Source organism: Mustela nivalis, assembly GCF_964662115.1.
Source record: "Mustela nivalis genome assembly, chromosome: 16".
NCBI lineage: Eukaryota > Metazoa > Chordata > Mammalia > Carnivora > Mustelidae > Mustela > Mustela nivalis.
In genome coordinates, this window is record NC_139035.1 from 9865447 (window position 1) to 9884853 (window position 19407).

The 19407-nt window shown below is 48.0% G+C and overlaps 1 protein-coding gene across 2 annotated transcripts in view; it reads left to right on the forward strand.

The window, feature by feature from the left end:
* The window catches only part of KIF26B (kinesin family member 26B), a 412901-nt gene that overhangs the window by 256821 nt on the left and 136673 nt on the right, over positions 1–19407 (forward strand). The window contains exon 1 of one of the 2 annotated variants that reach the window (XM_082702353.1): positions 6982–7369. The exons of the other annotated variant lie outside the window; for it this stretch is intronic. Coding sequence (XP_082558479.1) covers positions 7347–7369 — 23 coding nt within the window. The 5' untranslated portion in view covers positions 6982–7346. Of the gene's footprint in view, positions 1–6981; positions 7370–19407 lie in introns of those variants that run through there. 2 annotated transcript variants of the gene reach the window in all.

Sequence of the window (19407 nt, forward strand, 5' to 3'; positions counted from 1 at the left end):
CCGGAAGGGATGGAAAACTGGACGGAAGCCTTGTTTTGTTGGGGTTTCGCTTGTGGTGGTCAGGCTGGGAGGTCTGGAGCCCGGGACAGCGCCGAAGCCATACGGAATGTAGGAAGAGCTCATCTTCCTAAGGGGGAATTTCCAGGTCCTGCGGGAGTCTGCGAAGGCTTGGCCTCGCTAGAATGACCTTCCAAGGCACACTCTGTTTCGGACCCAGGAGAAGCTTGTCATTAACTAGGATGTAGACCGCCCTGATTCTTGCTAAGAACACAGGCAGTTTTTAGGACTCCCGTGACAGACATCCATTCTCTGAGCCCCCGAGAGGAGCGCGGGGGGACATTCCTTCCGGTTCTGAAATTCCTCAGGACAAGGTTGTTGACTTCCCTGGGAGAGCCGTAAAAGGAGGGCCCTTTTCCAGGGTACCGACCTCGCACCTGTGAGCTTGACTGGCCGGCCTGGGAGTGACCCCTGTCCCAGCCTTTAGCTTTATAAAGCGACAATCTGATTTGAGCAAACTTAACCCGCATCCTGATTTCCTAAACAAGACACACTTGCAGTGAATACCTTTCACCTTCGAGGACCGAGTTCTTTAACACGCTCTGAGTGTTGTGAGTTCGAGAAAATACATGACTTCATAGAGGGCAAAACCTGTAACGCTGTAGAACTCAGACAATGGGGTTGAAACGGGGTTTGTTGTAAGTAACATATTAATAACACCTGGTGTAATGCCTGTTAACACGCTGAGCGCCTGGAGCAAATTGGCCGGCGTTCCTTCTGCTTTTGCCAATAACGTGTCAAAAACTGACTTAGAGCTCCTTCCAAATTCTCAGAAGAACATCCAAGACCAGGTAGCTTATGCAGCCCTCAGCCTTCGCCAGGCTAAGGGCTGGCTCCCAGCCAACTTGAGGAGTCTGGCTGAATCAGAGGAAGAACTCTGAGGAGTTGAGAGGGGGTCCTCGGGATGGCAGGATGCCCGATCGGTATGCGAGGAGTTAATTGATTTGTAACTTACCCAAGTGTCAGGGCGAGGATAAAGGTGAAACTCATTTCCTTCACCAGCTCTAGCACCAGGTCCTTATTTTTGGAGCTCAGACGCAGCCTCCATCCCAGGAGAACCAGAGAAAAATCCTCCTAACAAACCCAGGACCTAGGACTCAGGGAGCCCCACTGCTTAGACCTGGAGCACAGTGGGCCCCGAGACTTGCACCTGGATCCTGTCGAGGCCCGAGCTCTCTGTCACCTGCTGTTGTATCACTTTATCCAAGCGAGCAGAGGAAATGTTTTCTCTCTCTGACCACTAAAAGGAGCTGATATCCCAGCTTTGGCATACACACAGATCACGGAGCCGTGTCTCTCTCTGCAGAGCGCTTCTGAAACGCAGGATAATTGCTGTGCCGGGCTGGTAGGTAGAATTCAGACCCACATTAGACTTTGTGATCTGAAGTATAAACAATTGCATTTTTGCTAAGACGGCCTATATTTAGAGGCACCCAGCAGTCCAAAATAATTCTGGTCCTTTATCAACACACACACACGGAGGACGGTTGAGCCTCTCTTCCTAAATTTGGCTCCACTGGGCTTCTGTCTTTAGAACTAGGCAATTGCTTTCTTATAGACACATAGTGCTTCCCTCGTATTTTGGTGACTACGGCTCTGGGGCATGTAGATGGATGCCAGCTTTCCATCTATAGAATTCTTTGAGAATTTGGCCCGTTGACTACCCAAAGCCTGTACCTATAAACCAACCAAGGTGGCTTGCGCTTTGGACGAACGCCAGATCCAGGATAGATCACCAGATCCGCCCTTTCTGATCAGAAAGACTTTCTGATAAGAAAGTCGCTTTGTCTCTAGTTTTATAATGACTGAGAAGAAGGGTCACTAGCCTGTGATCTCTTCCAACTAGAGACTTAACATTCAACGGAAAACTAGATAAAACGTATACACTTTCTGACATCGTTCTGAGAGCCCGCTGGAATGAGAGGAGGTTATGTTTAGGAAGAAGCAGCTGCAGTTATTCTGGAAACCGTGCAGGCTCAGAGAAGGTCAAAACGAGGTTGGTCTTGCTCTAAGCACTCCATATATACTGGTTTGAGGACTGAATAAATGAGTGACAGGAATGCTCGTGAATATGGACCTAGTCTGGGTATGAAGAGGACGCCGCTGGATGAAGAAAGAGAAGCAATGTCAGGAGCTAAAGGACCCAGGACATCAGTAGGTCCCAGATTCTTCCATGAGTGGCATGGGATCGCCCCAAAAACCTTATCTGTACTAGCAGGGAAAGAAGCTTATGGCGAACTTGTTTTTTGAACTACACATACATTTTCCTAATTTTTGTTTAAAAAATTACATCTAGGGGTGCCTTGGGTGTCTCAGTCTGTTAAGGATCTGACTTCCGCTCAGGTCATGATCCCAGGGTCCTGGGATCCAGTCCCGCTACGGGCTCTGCACTCAGTGGGGAGTCTGCTTGTGCCCCCCTGCCCCTTCCCCTGCTTGTGCTGTGTCTCTCAAATAAATAAATAAAAATCTTTAAAAGAAATTACATCTAGATTTCCACGTATCACTTTCCTTCGTGTATATACCTAAGTAACATAAAAGATTTCATGTCTATGTGGTCATATATGACATGAATTAAACTTCTAATATATATAAAGTGTCAAGATCTTCATGCCCGATTTGGGTTGTGCCGACCACCTTGCAGATACGTGTCGAAAACTTTTTCAGATACTGGTTTTTCCCAAATTCGGCATTTACATTCTTGAAAGCACTTCCTTTCTGCCCCCCGCACAGATCTAACTAAATATTAGAGGCATTTGACCTTTTATTGTAAAAAAAAAAAAAAAACAGGTTTGATGTTCCAACAAAAGATCTCTGTTCTCAAATCCATTCTATGGAGAGAATTCCTCAGTTCTTTTGAGAGGGATAAAAATTCTCTCTCAAGTCCGCCAGACTGAAGATCAAGGACATCAGAGCACCTCATGTCAGGAGAGCGATCATCATCACGAAAGGAGGCTTGGCAGCGAGGGGACGGACCAATGGATTCGGAGCTAGAACTTAGGGCTTTTCCTCTTGGCGTTGGCACGGGGTGGTGCCTTATGAAGGTTTGCAGCTCCATCTCTCCTGTGAGGCTTTGTTTTCTAGGACCAACCTACTTTGGTAGGCTCAAACCTACCCATCGCTCGCTCCCCCTCTTCGGGGCACAGATGGCCCCATTCTAGGACCTCTGCAACACACGCCCCCCTGCCTTCCTGGCCGCTTTCCATCCTTCCTTTCTCCCGCGGTGCTTCTTCCCTTGCTTTCTCATAAAATTGAAGCCATGATCAGGCTTGGAAAACGGAGTCCGAGACCAGAGCAGGGCATGGAGGAACCTGTAAAGTTATGTATCATAAGCATACAGATCCTTCATTTCCTACTATAAGACTAATTGCATAGTGGTCTTCACCTGGGAAAATGTAGCAATAAAACATAGTATTGTTTAAAAAATAAATAAAAATAAAAAAGACAAGCTATACCCGGCTCCCAGGATGACTGACAGCTCCGAAAAGATAGAGGGACGGTTTTCTCATTAGCAGACTCGGGATCCTTACGTGTGGACAGTTGAAGTCTCGAAGGGACAAAGGGCATCGCATACAAATCGCACATAAAGTCCCTTCGTTCCTTTCGTCAGACGTTCTTCTCTGAATGGCGCGGATCTTGAAACTCACGACCGAATGGAAACATTCATAAAATGTATGGATTCAGCGGCACATCAAGGAACACGGACTGCTTTTTAACCCCCTCTGTGTTGTTTCCGGAACACACAGGGTCCATTTTAATCTCTGTGTCTTGAAATGATTAAGGATTTTCTTACATTGGCTATTTCCCTTGGGGACACTCACAGGTAATTTAGGCATGATTCTTTCAGAGTTCTTTTCATTATTCATAACGGTTTAGCAACTGGTAAACCTTCTTCCTTGCATATGAATACCTACTTTTTTATGTAAAAGGTGTCACTGGTGTACTTAGATTTCTTAAAATACTTGGGGCCATATTTTCTTACAAGAGGGAACAGGAAACTACTCTCCCTTAGGCCAGCCTGCTGCCGAGACAGCGGGGCCTAATTTCCTCTGTCCCCCCCAGACAGCCTTTGTCACACGCACTACTTGTGTTTCGGGGGCTAGGAAGGACGTCACTATGATCCACAGCCAAGGAATTCCTTGAACTGAAAGCTCTTTCCTCTGTTTTACCATCTTCAATCTTTCCAATAGACCCATAAACCAGCAAATTTCCCCCAAGTCTTCTGGGAAGCCATTCTTAATCCCATTGTTATTTATGTAGTTCCCTGTCTTTCTGGTAAACCAGAAGTTAGCCATGAAGGCGTCTGCTGTCAAATCTCTATTATGATCTTGTCTTTATGTGCGAGCTGATTTGTTGTCCCAATCAGTGGATGGCCTTAGGTACTGTGGTGTCATTCTACCTTTTTTTGTGTGTGGTCTAAGGACAGTGGGAACATCATAGAATGGTACACAGTGGGGGCACCAAGACCCCCCTTGAAGAAAGATCTAGAAGGAACCTCTTCACATCCATTACACATGGGCATCTCCAGGTTCTGGAGAACACAAGAGAAGGGGGAGAGGACAGTGGAGGTGACAGCTTTTCCAGCCATGCCAGGCCACCCCAAACTTCTGGTTCGGATCCCCAGCTCACTGGTACTGAGAATGATGCTAAACAAACGTGTTTACCAACGAACCAGACCTTAAGTCTCTTCTTCTTTGTGCTACAGGATCGAATCCTGTGCGTAGTGTTCACTTCACTCTCACCAAGTTTAAGGACCATTTTCACTGATTGGGTTTTAATTTGGTGCAGAGGGAAACGTAGCCGATGATGTATAGAAGGATTTGGATTCTAGATCTTATTCTGGAATTTATTAGCTGTGTGACCAACAGCGAGTGGGTTCACTTTTCAGAGCTCTGGTTCTTCAGCCATGCATGGGGGGACTCACAACCAAATGAAACACTTTAAAAACTAGAAAGCAGTACTTATAGTACCTTCTAGAAAATGGGTGTTATTCTGGACTCCATTCCTCTAGCATCCTTCTATCTGTCCATCTGGTCATCCGATTATTTTTTAATATTTTTAAAGGTTTTATTTATTTTTTGAGAGAGAGAGAGAGAGCAAGCAAGCACATAACTGAAAAGGAGAAGCAGAGGGAGAAGGAGAAACAGAGTCCCTGGGGCTCCATCCCAGGACCCTGAGATCAAGACCTGAGCTGAAGGCAGATGCTTGACCAACTGAGCCACCCAGGTGCCCTCCCGTTATTTTTTTCTTTTTAAGATTTATTTATTTATTTTAGAAAGCATGGGGGGAGGGGCAGAGAGAGGCTTAAGCCAGCTCCCCAGTGAGCACAGAGCCCGATGCAGGGCTTGATCTCATGACCCTGAGATCAGAACCTAATCAGAAACCAAGGGTTGAACCCTTAATTGACTGAGCCCCCCAGGCGCCCCGGAGAGAGAATCTTAAGCAGGCTCCATCCCCAGCACAGAGCCTGACTCTGGGCTCCATCTCTCAACCCTGAGATCGTGACCTGAGCCGAAACCAAGAGTTGGACGCTTAGCTGAGCCACCCAGGTGTCCCAACTTTGGACTGGGTTTTAAGGGATGGTTTGCCTGGGGAAGAAGAGAATTCTTGGCAAAGCAACAGCACGTGTAGTCTCCGAGCTGAAAAGCCCGGCGTGCTTGGCAAGTGGCCAGTCCTTCTCTCAACTCTCGTTTGGCTCCTCTGACCCCCCGCTCCTACTTCACTCCCGCCACGCCAGCCCTGGGGTGTCGTCACAGGTGTGACCCCGCATCTCTTCCCGCTTCGTTCCCTCCGTCATTCATTCACAGTGCTCACCCGATGCTGGGGAAGAAGGGAGTCGTTGGAAACTTCCACCTGCATCGGAGTCACCTGTGGAGCTTGTTAAAAATGCAGATTCTGGTTTCTCGGAACTCCCCAGGGTGGGCTCCAGGGATCTGCTTTGTCGACAGGCGGTGCCCAGGCATTTCCCACGCAGGCGATCAGGACCACACTTAAAGAAACGTGTGAACGGACTCCTTGTGTGGCGAGGGGAGGGTTGCCGAGAACCTGAGGAATCGGAGGGAGATGGTCTCGTGCTGTCCACGAGCACGGCTGCCCCTCCAGTGTGCGTGCGTCATCCGTGCCCTTCTCGCCTCGCCCTTCCAGCTTGCGCTCCCCTTTGCGGTCCCTTCTTCTCCTCCCATGCCACCACCTGTTCCCCTGCGGCCCCGGAGCCCCATCTGTGTGCCTCCCGCCCCTGCACCGTGCCACTCCTTCCTTCGGGTGCCATCCGTGCCTTGGCTCTCTCTGCCCAGCATCCCAGGCTGCAAAGTTGACAGTCACACTGAAAGCCCCTCCTCGGTGGGGCTCCCTGAAGGAAGGGAAAAGAAACAGGAACACCTGCCCCCCAAAGCGGGGAAAGGCATGACTGGCGATATCCCAGGCAAAGGGCGTGGGTTGTCTGATTTGCGCTTCCATTACTGAGAGCGTTTGAATAGTTTAAGGACCCGTAAACTGTGAGACTAGATGTTTTCACTGAAAATTATGCATGTAGATATTATTCTCATGGGGACATACGCCTGCATCTGTTTGTCTACAAGTATTTACTTGCAGACTCACACGCGTATCCAGAACCTTGGTTCTGTGGGCTTTGTCTGCACCAAATGGGTGTATATGGATGTGTAATTAAAGATTTTAAACACTTGATTTTGATCGTCTGCTTTGCAGCTGCCGTGCTCAGAAAATTCCTAAGCTTCTGCGGGTTAATGGGAGTTCCAGCAAGTGTTTCTCTCTCTCTCTCCCGGTCTCTGTTAGCTAGTCGAGCTCCTCTCTTCTCTGCCTCTCTCCCTCTCTCCCCCTCCCCGCCTGCCTGCCTCTGCTCTCCCCTCCCTCGCGCTTCCGAGATAGCAGACAAGAGAGAAACTGGTGCGGCTTCCCCTGAGAAGCGTGCCTGCAGGCAGCGACGGGCAGGATCCCGCGAGTTCCTCTTGCATCCGATGCCCCGTGCTTGGAGGGAAATGCAATGTTGGAGCAGGGGCTGAGCTGGACTGGAAAGGTGGCTGGGAGCTCAGGGAGGCCAGGAGCGTGGTCTAGCTTCAGGCTGGAATCACGGGAATGTTTCACCGGGGTCTGCCCTGAGCCTTCCCAGACCCCCATGGATTGCAGAATTCCCCAGCCTCTTCTCCTTTACCTTCGCTCTATCTCCCTTCCTCCTGAGATGGCCCCAGATCTGCAGGAGACATTTGCAAGAAGCTATTTACTAACAGATGTGAAGACATGGATTCTGGACTTGGTTATTTAGCCATGATTTATCCATGATGATGGATTGGAAAGCATTGTAAGTAACAGCGGTCTCTGTGCCTGTAGTTAGATGGTCTGTCTTAGTTGGGTTTTTTTTTTTAACTTTTTCAGTGAATTTCCTTTTGGAGAAAAGTGAAAATACCATGTATCAAGTATTCCAAAGAAGTTAGGAGGGTCCAGATTATACAAGCTTTCTTCTTGTTCTGTTGACTTGCAGAATCCTTAGAGCTGTAGCAGAGAGACCCACAAACTACTGAATACTAAATCTCCAGACATCCCCCTGGAGGGGGAGGCTGACATGGGAAATAAATGAACTGGGTTTTTGAACTGACAATCATTGCTATAATCAGACTTATTCAGAGTTGCTAAAATATTTGACAATTGGCTCGCTGCGGAATCAAAGCCAGAATTGAAATGTATTCTCTTTGCTGGGTCATAAAAATGAAGTTAGCCTATGGCTTTCAGAACAGGCTCTGGCTACATACATAGGAGATTGATTTTTTTTTTTTCCCGCCCTAATGTTAAATGTCGACTCTATTTTTCTTCTATTTCAGCTTTTCTTGAGACAGACCACCTCCCCGATCTGGCGATCTAACGTATAATGTCTGGGCTGTAGGACACTAGCAATTTGAAAGCGACTCAGGGTTTTCCATCTTTCTGTCCTGGGGCTTGATTTAAGCACTTCAAACTGCCCAGTCTTAGGGGGGGAAAGAAACCAGTAACTTGCAGACCAGAATCAGTTTATTTCATAGGAGAAAGGAATAGCTATCTGAAAGATTAGAAATTGAAATGAAAGAATATGATTTGCTTTTTCTTCGAAATCTGAAATGAGGTTAATTTTGTATAGAGTGAATTAAGCTTTCTTGATGAAAAAAAAGTATATTCTAAGAGACTTTGAAGATTGTAAGTCACTTAGGTAAGGATATCAAAGCAGCTTGCTGATCTCCTCCCCCACCCTTTGGCTGGTTGCAACTTTCTCTCTTTGAGTCTGTACAATAGTGTCAATGCAGAGATCTCTGACTTCCTGAAACTTGCTGAGATTAGGAAGTGGGGCTTCTAACAGCAACACTGTAACGAGCTTTTCTGAGTGACCTTTGGCTTTCCCTCCCCATCACATGCAGGCCCCGGGGAAGAGCCCCCACCCCTCCTACCTGCCCATCCCCCTGTCTCCCAGCCTCCGTCCTTCACCCCCCACCACCAACCCCCGGAGTCTTGGAACCTCATGAAAGACCCTTCTAAAGATCCCCTTCAGCGAGCCCTGCCCAGCTCTGGACAGAGGGAGCACTGTGATGTAACAGGCGGAGCTGCCAAATTTGGAATTGAATGAGCTTTGTTGATTCCTGAATATGAAATCAGTTCTGTGAGCAACTGAATGAGATCATATCTTACAAACCTAACCCAAAGTGTTCCTAACTTTACTGATGGGCACTCAACATCATCAAAGGTTACAGCACGCAGCCCCCGAGGGGACCAGCTTGGGACCCAACGATATCCCCAAACTCTTCTCGGATTCCTGCTTGGGCAAATAGACCTAGGGCCACGCCTTTTAAAATCTGTCCTTTGTTATCAAGGGAAATCTGAGACAGAAAACACATGTTGGCAGGGTCACGTGAGTGCCTTGCTGCGCCTGAAAGTGGTTGTTGTTATCACAAGGGGGAAATGCTTTCAATCTTGTGCCGTTTTGTTTTGGTTTTTTGTTTATATGGATTCCGTCAGGCTCGCGCATCTGGAAGAGGTTTGGGGGTGGGGGGATGTGGAAGCGAAGGCAGCACTTGCAGGGAGAAGGGAAATCAAGAAAGTCGGATTCAAAAGGGAATCATTCTCTTACCCAGTTCCAGTTCCCATCCTTGGTCTCGGGTCCCTGTTAAAGCAGACGCTCACGCAGTCTTCCTGGGTTTGTGGAGCTGGAGATCTTCCATTCTGCTTTTGTATTTCAGGCAGAGGAGGGGAGACTGCTCCAGAAATCCTTCTTAAAGGCAGTCAGAACCCATCTTTCGAGTTCTGCTCCCTTCGCCCGAGAAGGCGACTCCCATTCCCTCCGATGTTTCCTCGGAGGGGGTCTTCTCTGTGCCTTGGGGTCTTCTCTTCCCGCCCCAGGTCTTCTCTGTGCCTTGGGAGCCTCCCTGCGGAGCAGCTCCAAATCCCCAGGAATCTCATGTGTGTCCTATTAGGGCAAAAACCCAGCTGCCAAGGGCAGGGTTTGCAGGGACGGTGGAGAGTGCTTTTTAGTGGCGAAGGAGCGATGGGACCCAATATGCTGAGACCGTACAGTCTTGGAGCGAGGCCGCTGATTGACATCAGCAGAACTGCTGAGCCATTAAAAACCTAGGACAGTCAAGGTGAGAGAAAGACGCCGGTTGCCCTGGAGGAGTTTCAGGCCGAAGTTCTGTTAAGCAACAAGAAGGTCGAAATTGACAAGGCCGATGGTTCGGAGCCTGAAACTGATCGATGCCTTGCGGGTGGAAGGGAGCACTTCTCTTGGCCCCATGGTTTGCGGAAAGCTTGCTCAGAACGAACCGCTGGGTCTCTCACTCGGCTCTGCTGTCCCGGCGGTGAGAGGGCGATCCCCCTGCACACCCCTCTTCCTTGGCAACTGGGTCCCATCTGGCTCTTGGTTTTTACGCTCAGGTCCTGATCTCAGGGTCGTGAGATCAAGCCCCGCGTTGAGCTCCAGGCTCAGTGTGACGTCTGCTTGAGAGTCTCTCTCCCTCTTCCTCTGCTCCTCCTGCTTGTTCTCTTTCTCTCTCTAAAATATAATAAATCAATCTTTACAAATAAATAAATAAATAAATAAATAAATAAATAAATAAATAAATGGTTGGGTGCTTACCAAGGTTGCCAAAACCAAGTGTGGTGTTCAGATCTTCAGCTCCAAGAAAAAGTGCTACCCTTAGGGTCCCCCTCACTTTTGGGGGCTCGTGTCTTTGCTCTTTGTCTGAGCTCACAGTCCACAGTCTTAACACCTTCAGGATGCTTCTCACCACAAGCGCTAATCCCGTCTACTTCGTCTATACTGCGGGGAACTCTCAGCTTCCTGGTGAGTCTGGTTGCAGAGCAATGATGTGTGGACACAGCATACCCATCCCCCACCTCATCTTCCCTCCTGTTCCCTTGGAAAGGCTGCAGAGAAGACTTTGGAAAAAGCAATCTGACCTGTGAAAAATGCCTCTGGGATTTTTCCTGATGGGAGGAAGGACTTGCCTTCTCTGTCACACACTTTCTCGTTGTCTTCCTCTAGGAAGACACTATCCGATCACAGCTACGTCCCACGGAATCAATAGTCAGTATGCACCTGTGAGCTACTGACCAGTACACTTCTTAGCTTCTAGAAGCTTCTGTTCTTGGTGTCAATAAAATGCATAAAATCTTAGTGTATAGGATTTTGTGGGAATCGAGTGGTGTCATGTGCTTAGCATGGTGTCCTGCTGTGTCCTCGTTGGTAATACTGCCCTCACGTCCTCCTATTCTTTCTACAGAGGACCCCAATCCTAAATGACGGGGATCCCGGGGAAGACAGGGTGCTGGCGTAGGAGTCAAGAGCTGGGTCCCCTTGTATGACCTTGCGAACATGATCACATCTTCCCCATCTCCACAAATGGAAATAGTTTCATTTCCCTGAATGGGTTACTCCACGGAGATTCACGCTGACCCTCAAGCCAGAGGGTCCTCCTTCCCTCCAGGTCTTGGCTAATCCCTTCCTTCTCTTCCCCTGTGGAACCTTCCCTGGGCCCCTGCGCCTGGGTCAGGGCCCCTCCCCCACAATTCTGTGGCTCCTGCTTCTGTCCACGGGAGGCTTCCTCACCACAGAGACTTCGTGGTGTGCTTCTCTGTCTCCCTCACCAGACTGTAATCACCTTGACCTTGACCACCTCCCCCTCCCATCCTGAATGTCAAGACCAGGACCCTGCTCAACAGACATTTGCTGAATGAATTCGTAAATGAAAGCAAGAAGGAACGAGGACCTTTGCCCTGCCTCCATCGGGGGTCTCCAGCAAAGACAAAACGAAAGAATGTGTGAAAGGCTTTGATCGGTGGAGAGTGCCCTGGGGTCGCCTTTAGTTTTAAGTTTGTCTGAGGCACAGTGTACTTTTAGTCCCCGTATTTTAGGTGGGTTTTTCCGGATACACTTTAGCGAACCGAACAATCTTCTTTTCTTGTACTGTCCTTGCAAGACAGGTCCGTTCTTTGTCACAGAAGCAGAGCAGGGTCTGTGTGCGCCAGAGGCTCTGATGTTTGAAAATCTGTGAGCGACAAAAGGTTTCATTCCAAAATGAGAGATAAGGCTCTGAAAGCCGGTGCCCCTGGGAGGGATCGCTGCGGGACTTGACTTGACCCCAGGGTGAGTGGGTGATTGCAGATCGGTGCCTGAGAGAATGGGGGGAGCTTTCTAAAGAGACAGGTGAGGAGAAAGAAAGAAAGGGGTCCTGGGGCAAAGGACCGAGGGGCAAAGAGGGTAGAGCTCGCCCACTCCTCGGCTTCATCCTGGTGGTGACACAGTCAAGGAAGGTACCAGCAAGGACTTGGGAGCCTCACATGCTTGGAGTTGGATTCCAGCCTCACATTTAGGTCTCTGCTGCGTGTCACAAGCCCGCACACGGGAGGTTATGGTTTTCTCTACCGATGCTCGGACTCTGGTCCAAGCGAGCTCTTCCCCGGCGTTAGGGTGGAGTTTCCCTCAGGAAAAGTTTTTGCAGGAGAAGAGTGGGGAAGAAAAAGCACGTTTAAGAGAATAGTCATTCACAGTGGCCAAGTGCAGGGTCACGGGGTAGCCCAGAGGGTGGCTGAGTTCAGGTCCATGAGCAGGCTTTGTTCATAGAACACTTTGAAAGGGTGTGTGTGGGAATCCTGCACATCCAGATGGAAATCCCACGGCAGCTGCCTTTGCCATCAACGGGAGCACCCCACGTATCTCTCATTCGCCTCCCCGGGGCCAGCCCAGGAGTGGAGAGGCTCGTTTTTAACTTAACTTTGGCTCTCGGATGGTTTCGCGAATGAGCCGCCCACGGTATCTTGACAAGGGGTTGGGGCTGGGGGCTGGGGTCAGGAGCCTGCGAAGCCCTTCTCTGCCTATTGGCTGGCTGTGCGAAAGGGAAATTAAGGAATTCTGCAAAAGCCACAAATCCAAGATGTCAGCTAATAAATATGTAAACTCCTCGCTTAGGTAATAAGCTCCCTGACAGCCCAAACTGTCATTTGCACATTATCGTCAGCTGAACGCAGAGTTCCAGTTGCCAGACTGTCCCTGGATGCGGGGGACTCAAAGCTGGGGAGTGGGAGTGGGGAGGGGCAGCTGGGCTGATTGTTCCGGAAAGATCTCTGGCTGCTCTCCACGGGCACTATCTCCGCCTCCACCCCAGCGTCAGGGGGCTTTCTCTCTTGGTATTTTGATTACTAAGTGTAGGCAAAAATTTTTGCAGTGTGGCGTTAGCAGTAGGAAAAGGGTTGAGTATGAATATGTAAATGAAGGCTGGAAAAAACAGTCACCAGCCTTGGGCTCTCAGCAACAGCGACTGAACCCGGACAGATTTCAATCTCTGTTGTATTACGTTTAAAACTCTGCCGGGATCTTAACCAAAGTCAACAGTTGCCTATATATCTAATTTTAAATCCAGGCCTGCCGATAAGAATCAGGGCAGGAAGCAGAGGTTTGGTACCTAAACGTTCTCGGGGCATCGGGTACATTGCAGGCAGTTTGTAAGGTTTGCGGGATCAGAGTGAATCTAGGGGAGGGTTGCTCAAGACGCAGATCCGTTCTGCTGACATACTTCATGAGAAGCCCCAAAGTAGCCCTAGTAGCAAAATACTACTGGACATTATGGAAGAAAAAGAATAAGGTCTCCTTTGGGTGGTGGGGACGGACTTACACATGTTAGAGGTGTGTCTCGGGGATGAGGAAGCAGGTGGCCTTTCCGACAGAGGAGCTGGCATGAGGATTTATGCACAGAAGCATGAAAGTGCACGGCTGTCATGTAATTATATTCATGTTGCATGATGATTAAAACTCAAACAGTTGAGCCTTCTACAGTGTGGGGCTTGGGGGCATCAACACAACCCCCCACCCGCACCCACTGCACAGTTGAAAATAGCCTTTGGTTGACCAGAAGTCTTACCAATAACCTAGCCGATTAACATATATTCTGTACGTCGTATGTATTACAGGTACTGTATTCTTACAATAAAGTAAACTAGAGAGAAGAACACGTTCTTAAGAAAATCATCAGGAAAAGGACATACAGTTACCGAACCGTATTTACCAAAAAATCCACGTGTAAGTGGTCCTGCGCAGTGCAGCCTGGTTCGAGGGTGCGCTGTATTTTCTAGATTCTCAAAATAGGCGAAGATTCGTGATAGATCGTGGTAATCGGGTGGCACGTGGAGGATGAGGAACAAGCAGATACGACGAGAAATCAGGTCCCATTTCGCCGCTGATGGGAAACGACCGATTGTGGGGCGAGTACCCTGGGCGATGCAAGACCCACACCTGTGCTGGGGACCGGGGTTCTGTGACTGATGGGGTGGGTGGTCTTAGACCCCTCGTCCACTCATTTCATCTGTGCGTCCATTCATGAAGATCACAGCGTAGAGAGGAAAGGCCATTCGGGAGAAGGGAGAGGAGATTGAGTCCAGAGAACCTGATTTCCCTTGAGAAGTGAAAAGTCCCTGGGAAACTTTCTCTAGTATAAGTGCAGGATCTTATAGTATCTTTCAGGTAATTTTTTAAAGGATTTTATTTATTTATTTTAGAGAGAGAGAACAGAGAGAGGGACAGAGGGGAAGGGAGAGAGAGAATCTCTAGCTGATTCCACGCTAAGCACAGAGCCCAACGTGGGGGTCCATCCCATGACCCCGAGATTGTGACCTGAGCCAAAACCAAGGATCCGATGTTCAACCGACTGAGCCACCCAGGCACCCCCGCTTCGGGTAATTTAGTCTTTTTACAATTATAGTCAACACGCTGCCCGCCAGCATTCTGCTAATCGATTTCCTTTATGAAGGTGAACACCCAAAACTCTTGATGTTGGGAGATACTAATGACCCTTCCAAAACACCAAAGAAGGATAGGATAATAATTTGGATGCTCGTAAATCAGAGCATCATAGTGTTACAAAAGAAATAGCATTTCTGAGCTGGAAGAGTCCTGGGGGCAGTGGGGAGTCATGTATTTTGGTGACTTTCAGATCCTCGAAGAATGGCCTTCTGGGAGTAGAGACTGGGCTGCTCTCACACAGTCCTTCTTGGCTCCGATTGCGCATCCGTGTTTTCCAGTCACCAAATGTTCGTAAGGCCCTTGCATGCAACATGTGGGATAAATATTTGCAGGTGATGCTGGCCGTGCCTTCCAGGAGCTGCCTGTTTTGTAAGGGAGTAACATGCGTATGTGAAGAATGTAGACAGGAAGTTATTCTTAAAATACAATGAAAACCATCTAGGAAAGAAATGGAAAATCATTTCCCCATAAAATGGAAGACGGGCCCCTGAAATAGAGAATTTGCTCTATCAGCGTGGACTACCACGGTCACATTTGTCTTATTTAAGAAGTTTTGAGCATCCCGCAGGAGAAAAAAGTTAGGTGATGTTGAGTGCGTGGCATAACCCCTGTTTTTATTCTGGGGAAATGCAGAGTAGGATTAGAACTGAGTTGTCGAAAAATATGTTCTCATTTGTCATTTGTTCGTAACCTAAGAACATACCATTCGAGTCCAAGCACACTATTGATTTAATTAGCTTGAAAACATAATTTTGAAAAGTATCTATTTTTAAAAAATCAAAGATTCATCAGTTAGTGAACAGTAAATGGGAGCAGTGCCAACAGGCTTGGCTCTCTTGTGGTGAGAAGGACCCCAGGGATAGGCCAAGGAAATGTGGACTTTGAGCCCCCTCTGGAGGAAAAAAAGGGAGCCCTCCCCGGCTGCTCCGGCGGCAAAGGGTTTCTTTTCTAAAGGTCAGAAGTGGAAAAAAAAGAATCACCTAATCAAATTGACTTTTGGAATTAACCTTATAAATCCAAAGTCTACAGTCTCTAACTCAACAGAGAGCCCAAGGAAGCTATTTCCTTCAAGAGGCAGCTTCGAAAACATCCCTCCCTCAAAGTCTTGGTAAAACAAATGTTGGACACGGACAACTAATGATGTGGAAAAAATAATTATAATGAACACAATAATTGTATTTGTTTTACGAGTATAATAGCCTGCAAAACCCTACACAACACAGTATTTCATGGATTATCATCATTTAAGAAGTCAGCAAGCCATAAAAACAAACAAACAAACAAACAAATCTGGTTATTTGCTCACTCATTCTACAGGTGTTTATGGGGTATCTACTGTGGGCGAGCAGGACTCCGGTCGGAGCAGGAGATACTAAGCATCAGCTCTGACCGCGTGCCCTCCTGTAGGCTGAGCGAGGGTTGTGGGTATGGAGACAGGTAAGCAGAAAACACTGGGGAATGCAGAGAGGTCTCGGAAGCCTGGACCGCCTGCACCCTTTAAGAAGCATTCTGCAGAATCTTCTTTGAGCCCCGGTACAAAATAGAAAATAACCATCTTTCCCACCGATGACGAAGAACCTGTTAACAGTCCTTGCTTTGGAATATTGAGAAACTCAAAGACATCCCAACAGGCCCCCCAGGCATAGCCTTGTGGAAGCCCTGGGCTTCTTGCAGATCCCTCCCCCGTGGTTTCCCAGCGCCTCCACTGATGGGAAGCAGGTGAGGACCCTATCAGGAAGACTTTTCCTCTTCAGGGTCAATGATTTGGAGCCAGTCCTCCATGCACCTGTCCGTGGGTGTGCAGCGCTGGGAACACAGCTGCAGGAAAGATGGGGGGGGTGGCTTGTGACTTGCAGTCCGGCGAGGAAGACACTAGTAACCACAGCCCGTTGTAAGGGGCCATGTGGCTGGTGATGCGTCACTCCTCCTCTTCCCCCAGAACCCCCCTCCCCTCAGCAGGTGCCTGGCTAGTAGGTGTACACACACCTCCCCCACCCCGCCCCACCCCTGCCGGGGCAGGAAACACAGCAGTCCATTCTCAAAGCCTGGGGGCAGCACAGACAACTTACTTCTAGTGCCTTAAGGAAAGTGACTTTGTCTACACCCCATTTCAGTCATGGGCTGGTTTAAACCCAACTGCCCTTAGTTTGCTTGGGGCAGTGTTTTAGCTTGGCACGTGTATTTGTTCGGCACACGTGCTCTCGGAGGGGCCCAGGACGCTGCCTGAAGTGTGTTGGTGACGGTGACCATCAGTTGTCCTGCCCCGGTCATTCCCGCACAAGGATGCACCGTCGAAGGAGCAACCAAGTTCAGTAATTGCCTCCAGCGCGCCGAGACTGCAGACACACGGCTGACGCGGCTGACAGAGGGTCTACTCCGGCCCGTGGTTTTCAGGCCAGAGCAACGGCGCTGACACAGATTTTCCTGACGTCTGATTTAAGGCTGTCCGAAGACCCCAGTTCGTTGGCTCCAATTGAGAATGTCTTTTTTTCTGACCTTTCTTGGCCACCAGGAAGCCCCCCCCCCAGCCAACGACACAACGGAAAACGCCCACTCGAGGTGCCGGGACCTAAACCCCCTCCTAGTCAGCCTCCCAGAGTGGACTGAATGTGCAGAAGCCCTTGGTGGGGCTGGTGTTTGCAGTCGGGGTCCACGGCTGCAGGGGCGAAGGCTTTCACCTTGCTTGTCTTTATTCACCTATTTAGAAGCTTCCGGAAAAGAGTCCCTAAAAAGGAACGCTGAAGACATGGTTTTCTTAAAATATTTCATGATGATGATAATTGTGGCAAACACGGTATGTACTCTGGGGCGGGAACTGTTCTAAGAGATAGACTGATAGACAGACGGACAGACAGACTGTGCGTAGTTTAAATCTCACTACTCCGTGAGGTGCAGCCACTCGTATATCTTGTTTGAGAGCTGACAAAACCACGACACAGCCAAGAAATGTGCTCGACAAGGTCATAGAGCTGCGAGGAGCAGAAGGCAGTATCGAATCAAGGCAGTTTGGCTCCAGAAGTTCTGCTCTTGGCTGTTTCTCTTTTCTGCCTCTGGAGAGGCTCCGAAATACTAAAGCATCATCACACTCGAAAAATGTTCGCTGAAACATGCACGGATCCCTAAGCTAATACCGGTTCCCCACCCATGCTTCACTGTGGGGTCCCGGAGGCCCATCGAAATCATGGGCCTGAAAGCACCCTTGAGAGATATTCTAGTCTAGATTGAGTCTAGAGTATCCATTGGCTAATCATCTAGAACCTCAGCTACCTGTAACGAATCGGGACCACCCAACTGAACCAACTTTGAAAGGATTGACGAATACAACATCATCCTATAGTAGGACATCAGTGGGGAGCTCCTCTTGGCCACCTCGATAGAAGTAGAACCAAAAAAAATCACCTAGGAGCTCAATGAAACACAAAGTAGGTACAGGTACCATTTGTTTAAGGATTTATACCATATCTGTTTCCCCAAGATGGTTCTAAGTGGCTTATAAAATGTACTAAATAAATTAGATAATTTAATAGATAATAGATAGATAAATAAATTAGATCTTAAAATACATGCAGGCAACCAGGTAGAAGGAGACAGTAAGAGAAACCAGTTTCTGGACCAAGTTGGCTATGCAGTTGGACATTAATTAGGCTCTTAATTTTACAGAAACAAAAGCATATGGATCTGGAAGGAGTGAAAGGGGAAGGCATTGAGACATCTGCTGAGTTCCTACTACGGCCCGTGGTTCTGATGGCCACTTCCCATGTTATGTCCTTTGTCTTCCCAACAGACCTTTGCACTGGGCGTCATTATTTTCCAATGTGTCCAAGGAAATAGCAGAGCCAGGATTTGAACCAAGTCACTATGATCCCTAAGACGGGGCTTTTTCTCTTGGGTTATATTATTTATTCTCACCCAATACGGTGACATATAGCATTTGTCTGCAGACTCCTAGTTTTTCTTGGAGAATTTGTTTTAATGGGTCCTTTAGGCAGGGAACCATGGGTAATAACACAGTAACCTGTAAATAGTAGGTGCTCAGTCAGTATTTGTAGAATAACTTGAATAAATAAGTGCATAGATAATAAGATGAAAGATATCTTCTTTAATTTTTGTAAGCTATAGAAATGGTTTTTATGGGTGCTTTTATATCAGCCCCTATTTAAGCACAAAGTCACATCGTAGCATCCTAATTACCAAGGCATTTAGGTAAAGATCTAAAACTATGTCTTATCTTTTTTCTTTGCTCGTTTAATGTTTTGAAAGAGCCGCGTAGGCCTCCTTCTGTTTACTTCTTCAGCCCCCCACTTATTCTTCAACCCCATGCAATGTGCTCTGCCTCTCCTTTGACTAATGTTCAAGGCCAACGATGAGCTTGTTAGTTCTGGTCCCATGGACACTCTTTATTCGCTTTGTTGGTCTCTTAGTGGCATTTTCCATCGGAGACCCCTCCCCCCACCACTGCCTGTCCTTCGCTCGCAGTGTCCACGGCTCCTTTAATGCTCCTTCGCCCTCCCCTCTCTGCACCACTGGACAGATGTTGGGGTTCCTCATGGTTCTGTCCTGGGCCACTTTCCGTTCTTGTTCTGCTCGGCACCCTCCTGGACATCTCTGCCACTCTCGTGACTTCGGTGGTCATCTTCGTGTTAAAGACTATGCCATCGGAAAAACCAAAATCAAATATTTTTTTTATTTCCAAATACTAAGAAAGATCTTAACCATGACTGTAAGTGGAAAATCAGTGGCTCCTCTTCATGAAGTCAAGGCTAGGGAAAAAAAGCAAAAGCTCTGATGTGTTTCCGAATCTTTTCTTGGTAATTAGTCCTATGTCAGGAGTCACTTCTTTGTATCTTTGAACACCTCTTTGGACTGGTGGTTATTACTTATCTGTTTGACAGAGTTGAAGGAAAGCACAGACATTTAAAGATAAAGTGCTTATAGCCACTCTCAATTGAATATCATTCATAAAGATAGAATGCCTTCTGCAATTTTAATAGAAATCAATGTGAAATAAGATTCAATTTATAAAAACTCAAATTACCGGCAATTTGTAGAGCATGTCTGTTGCGCAAACGCGGGAGTCCACACGAGAA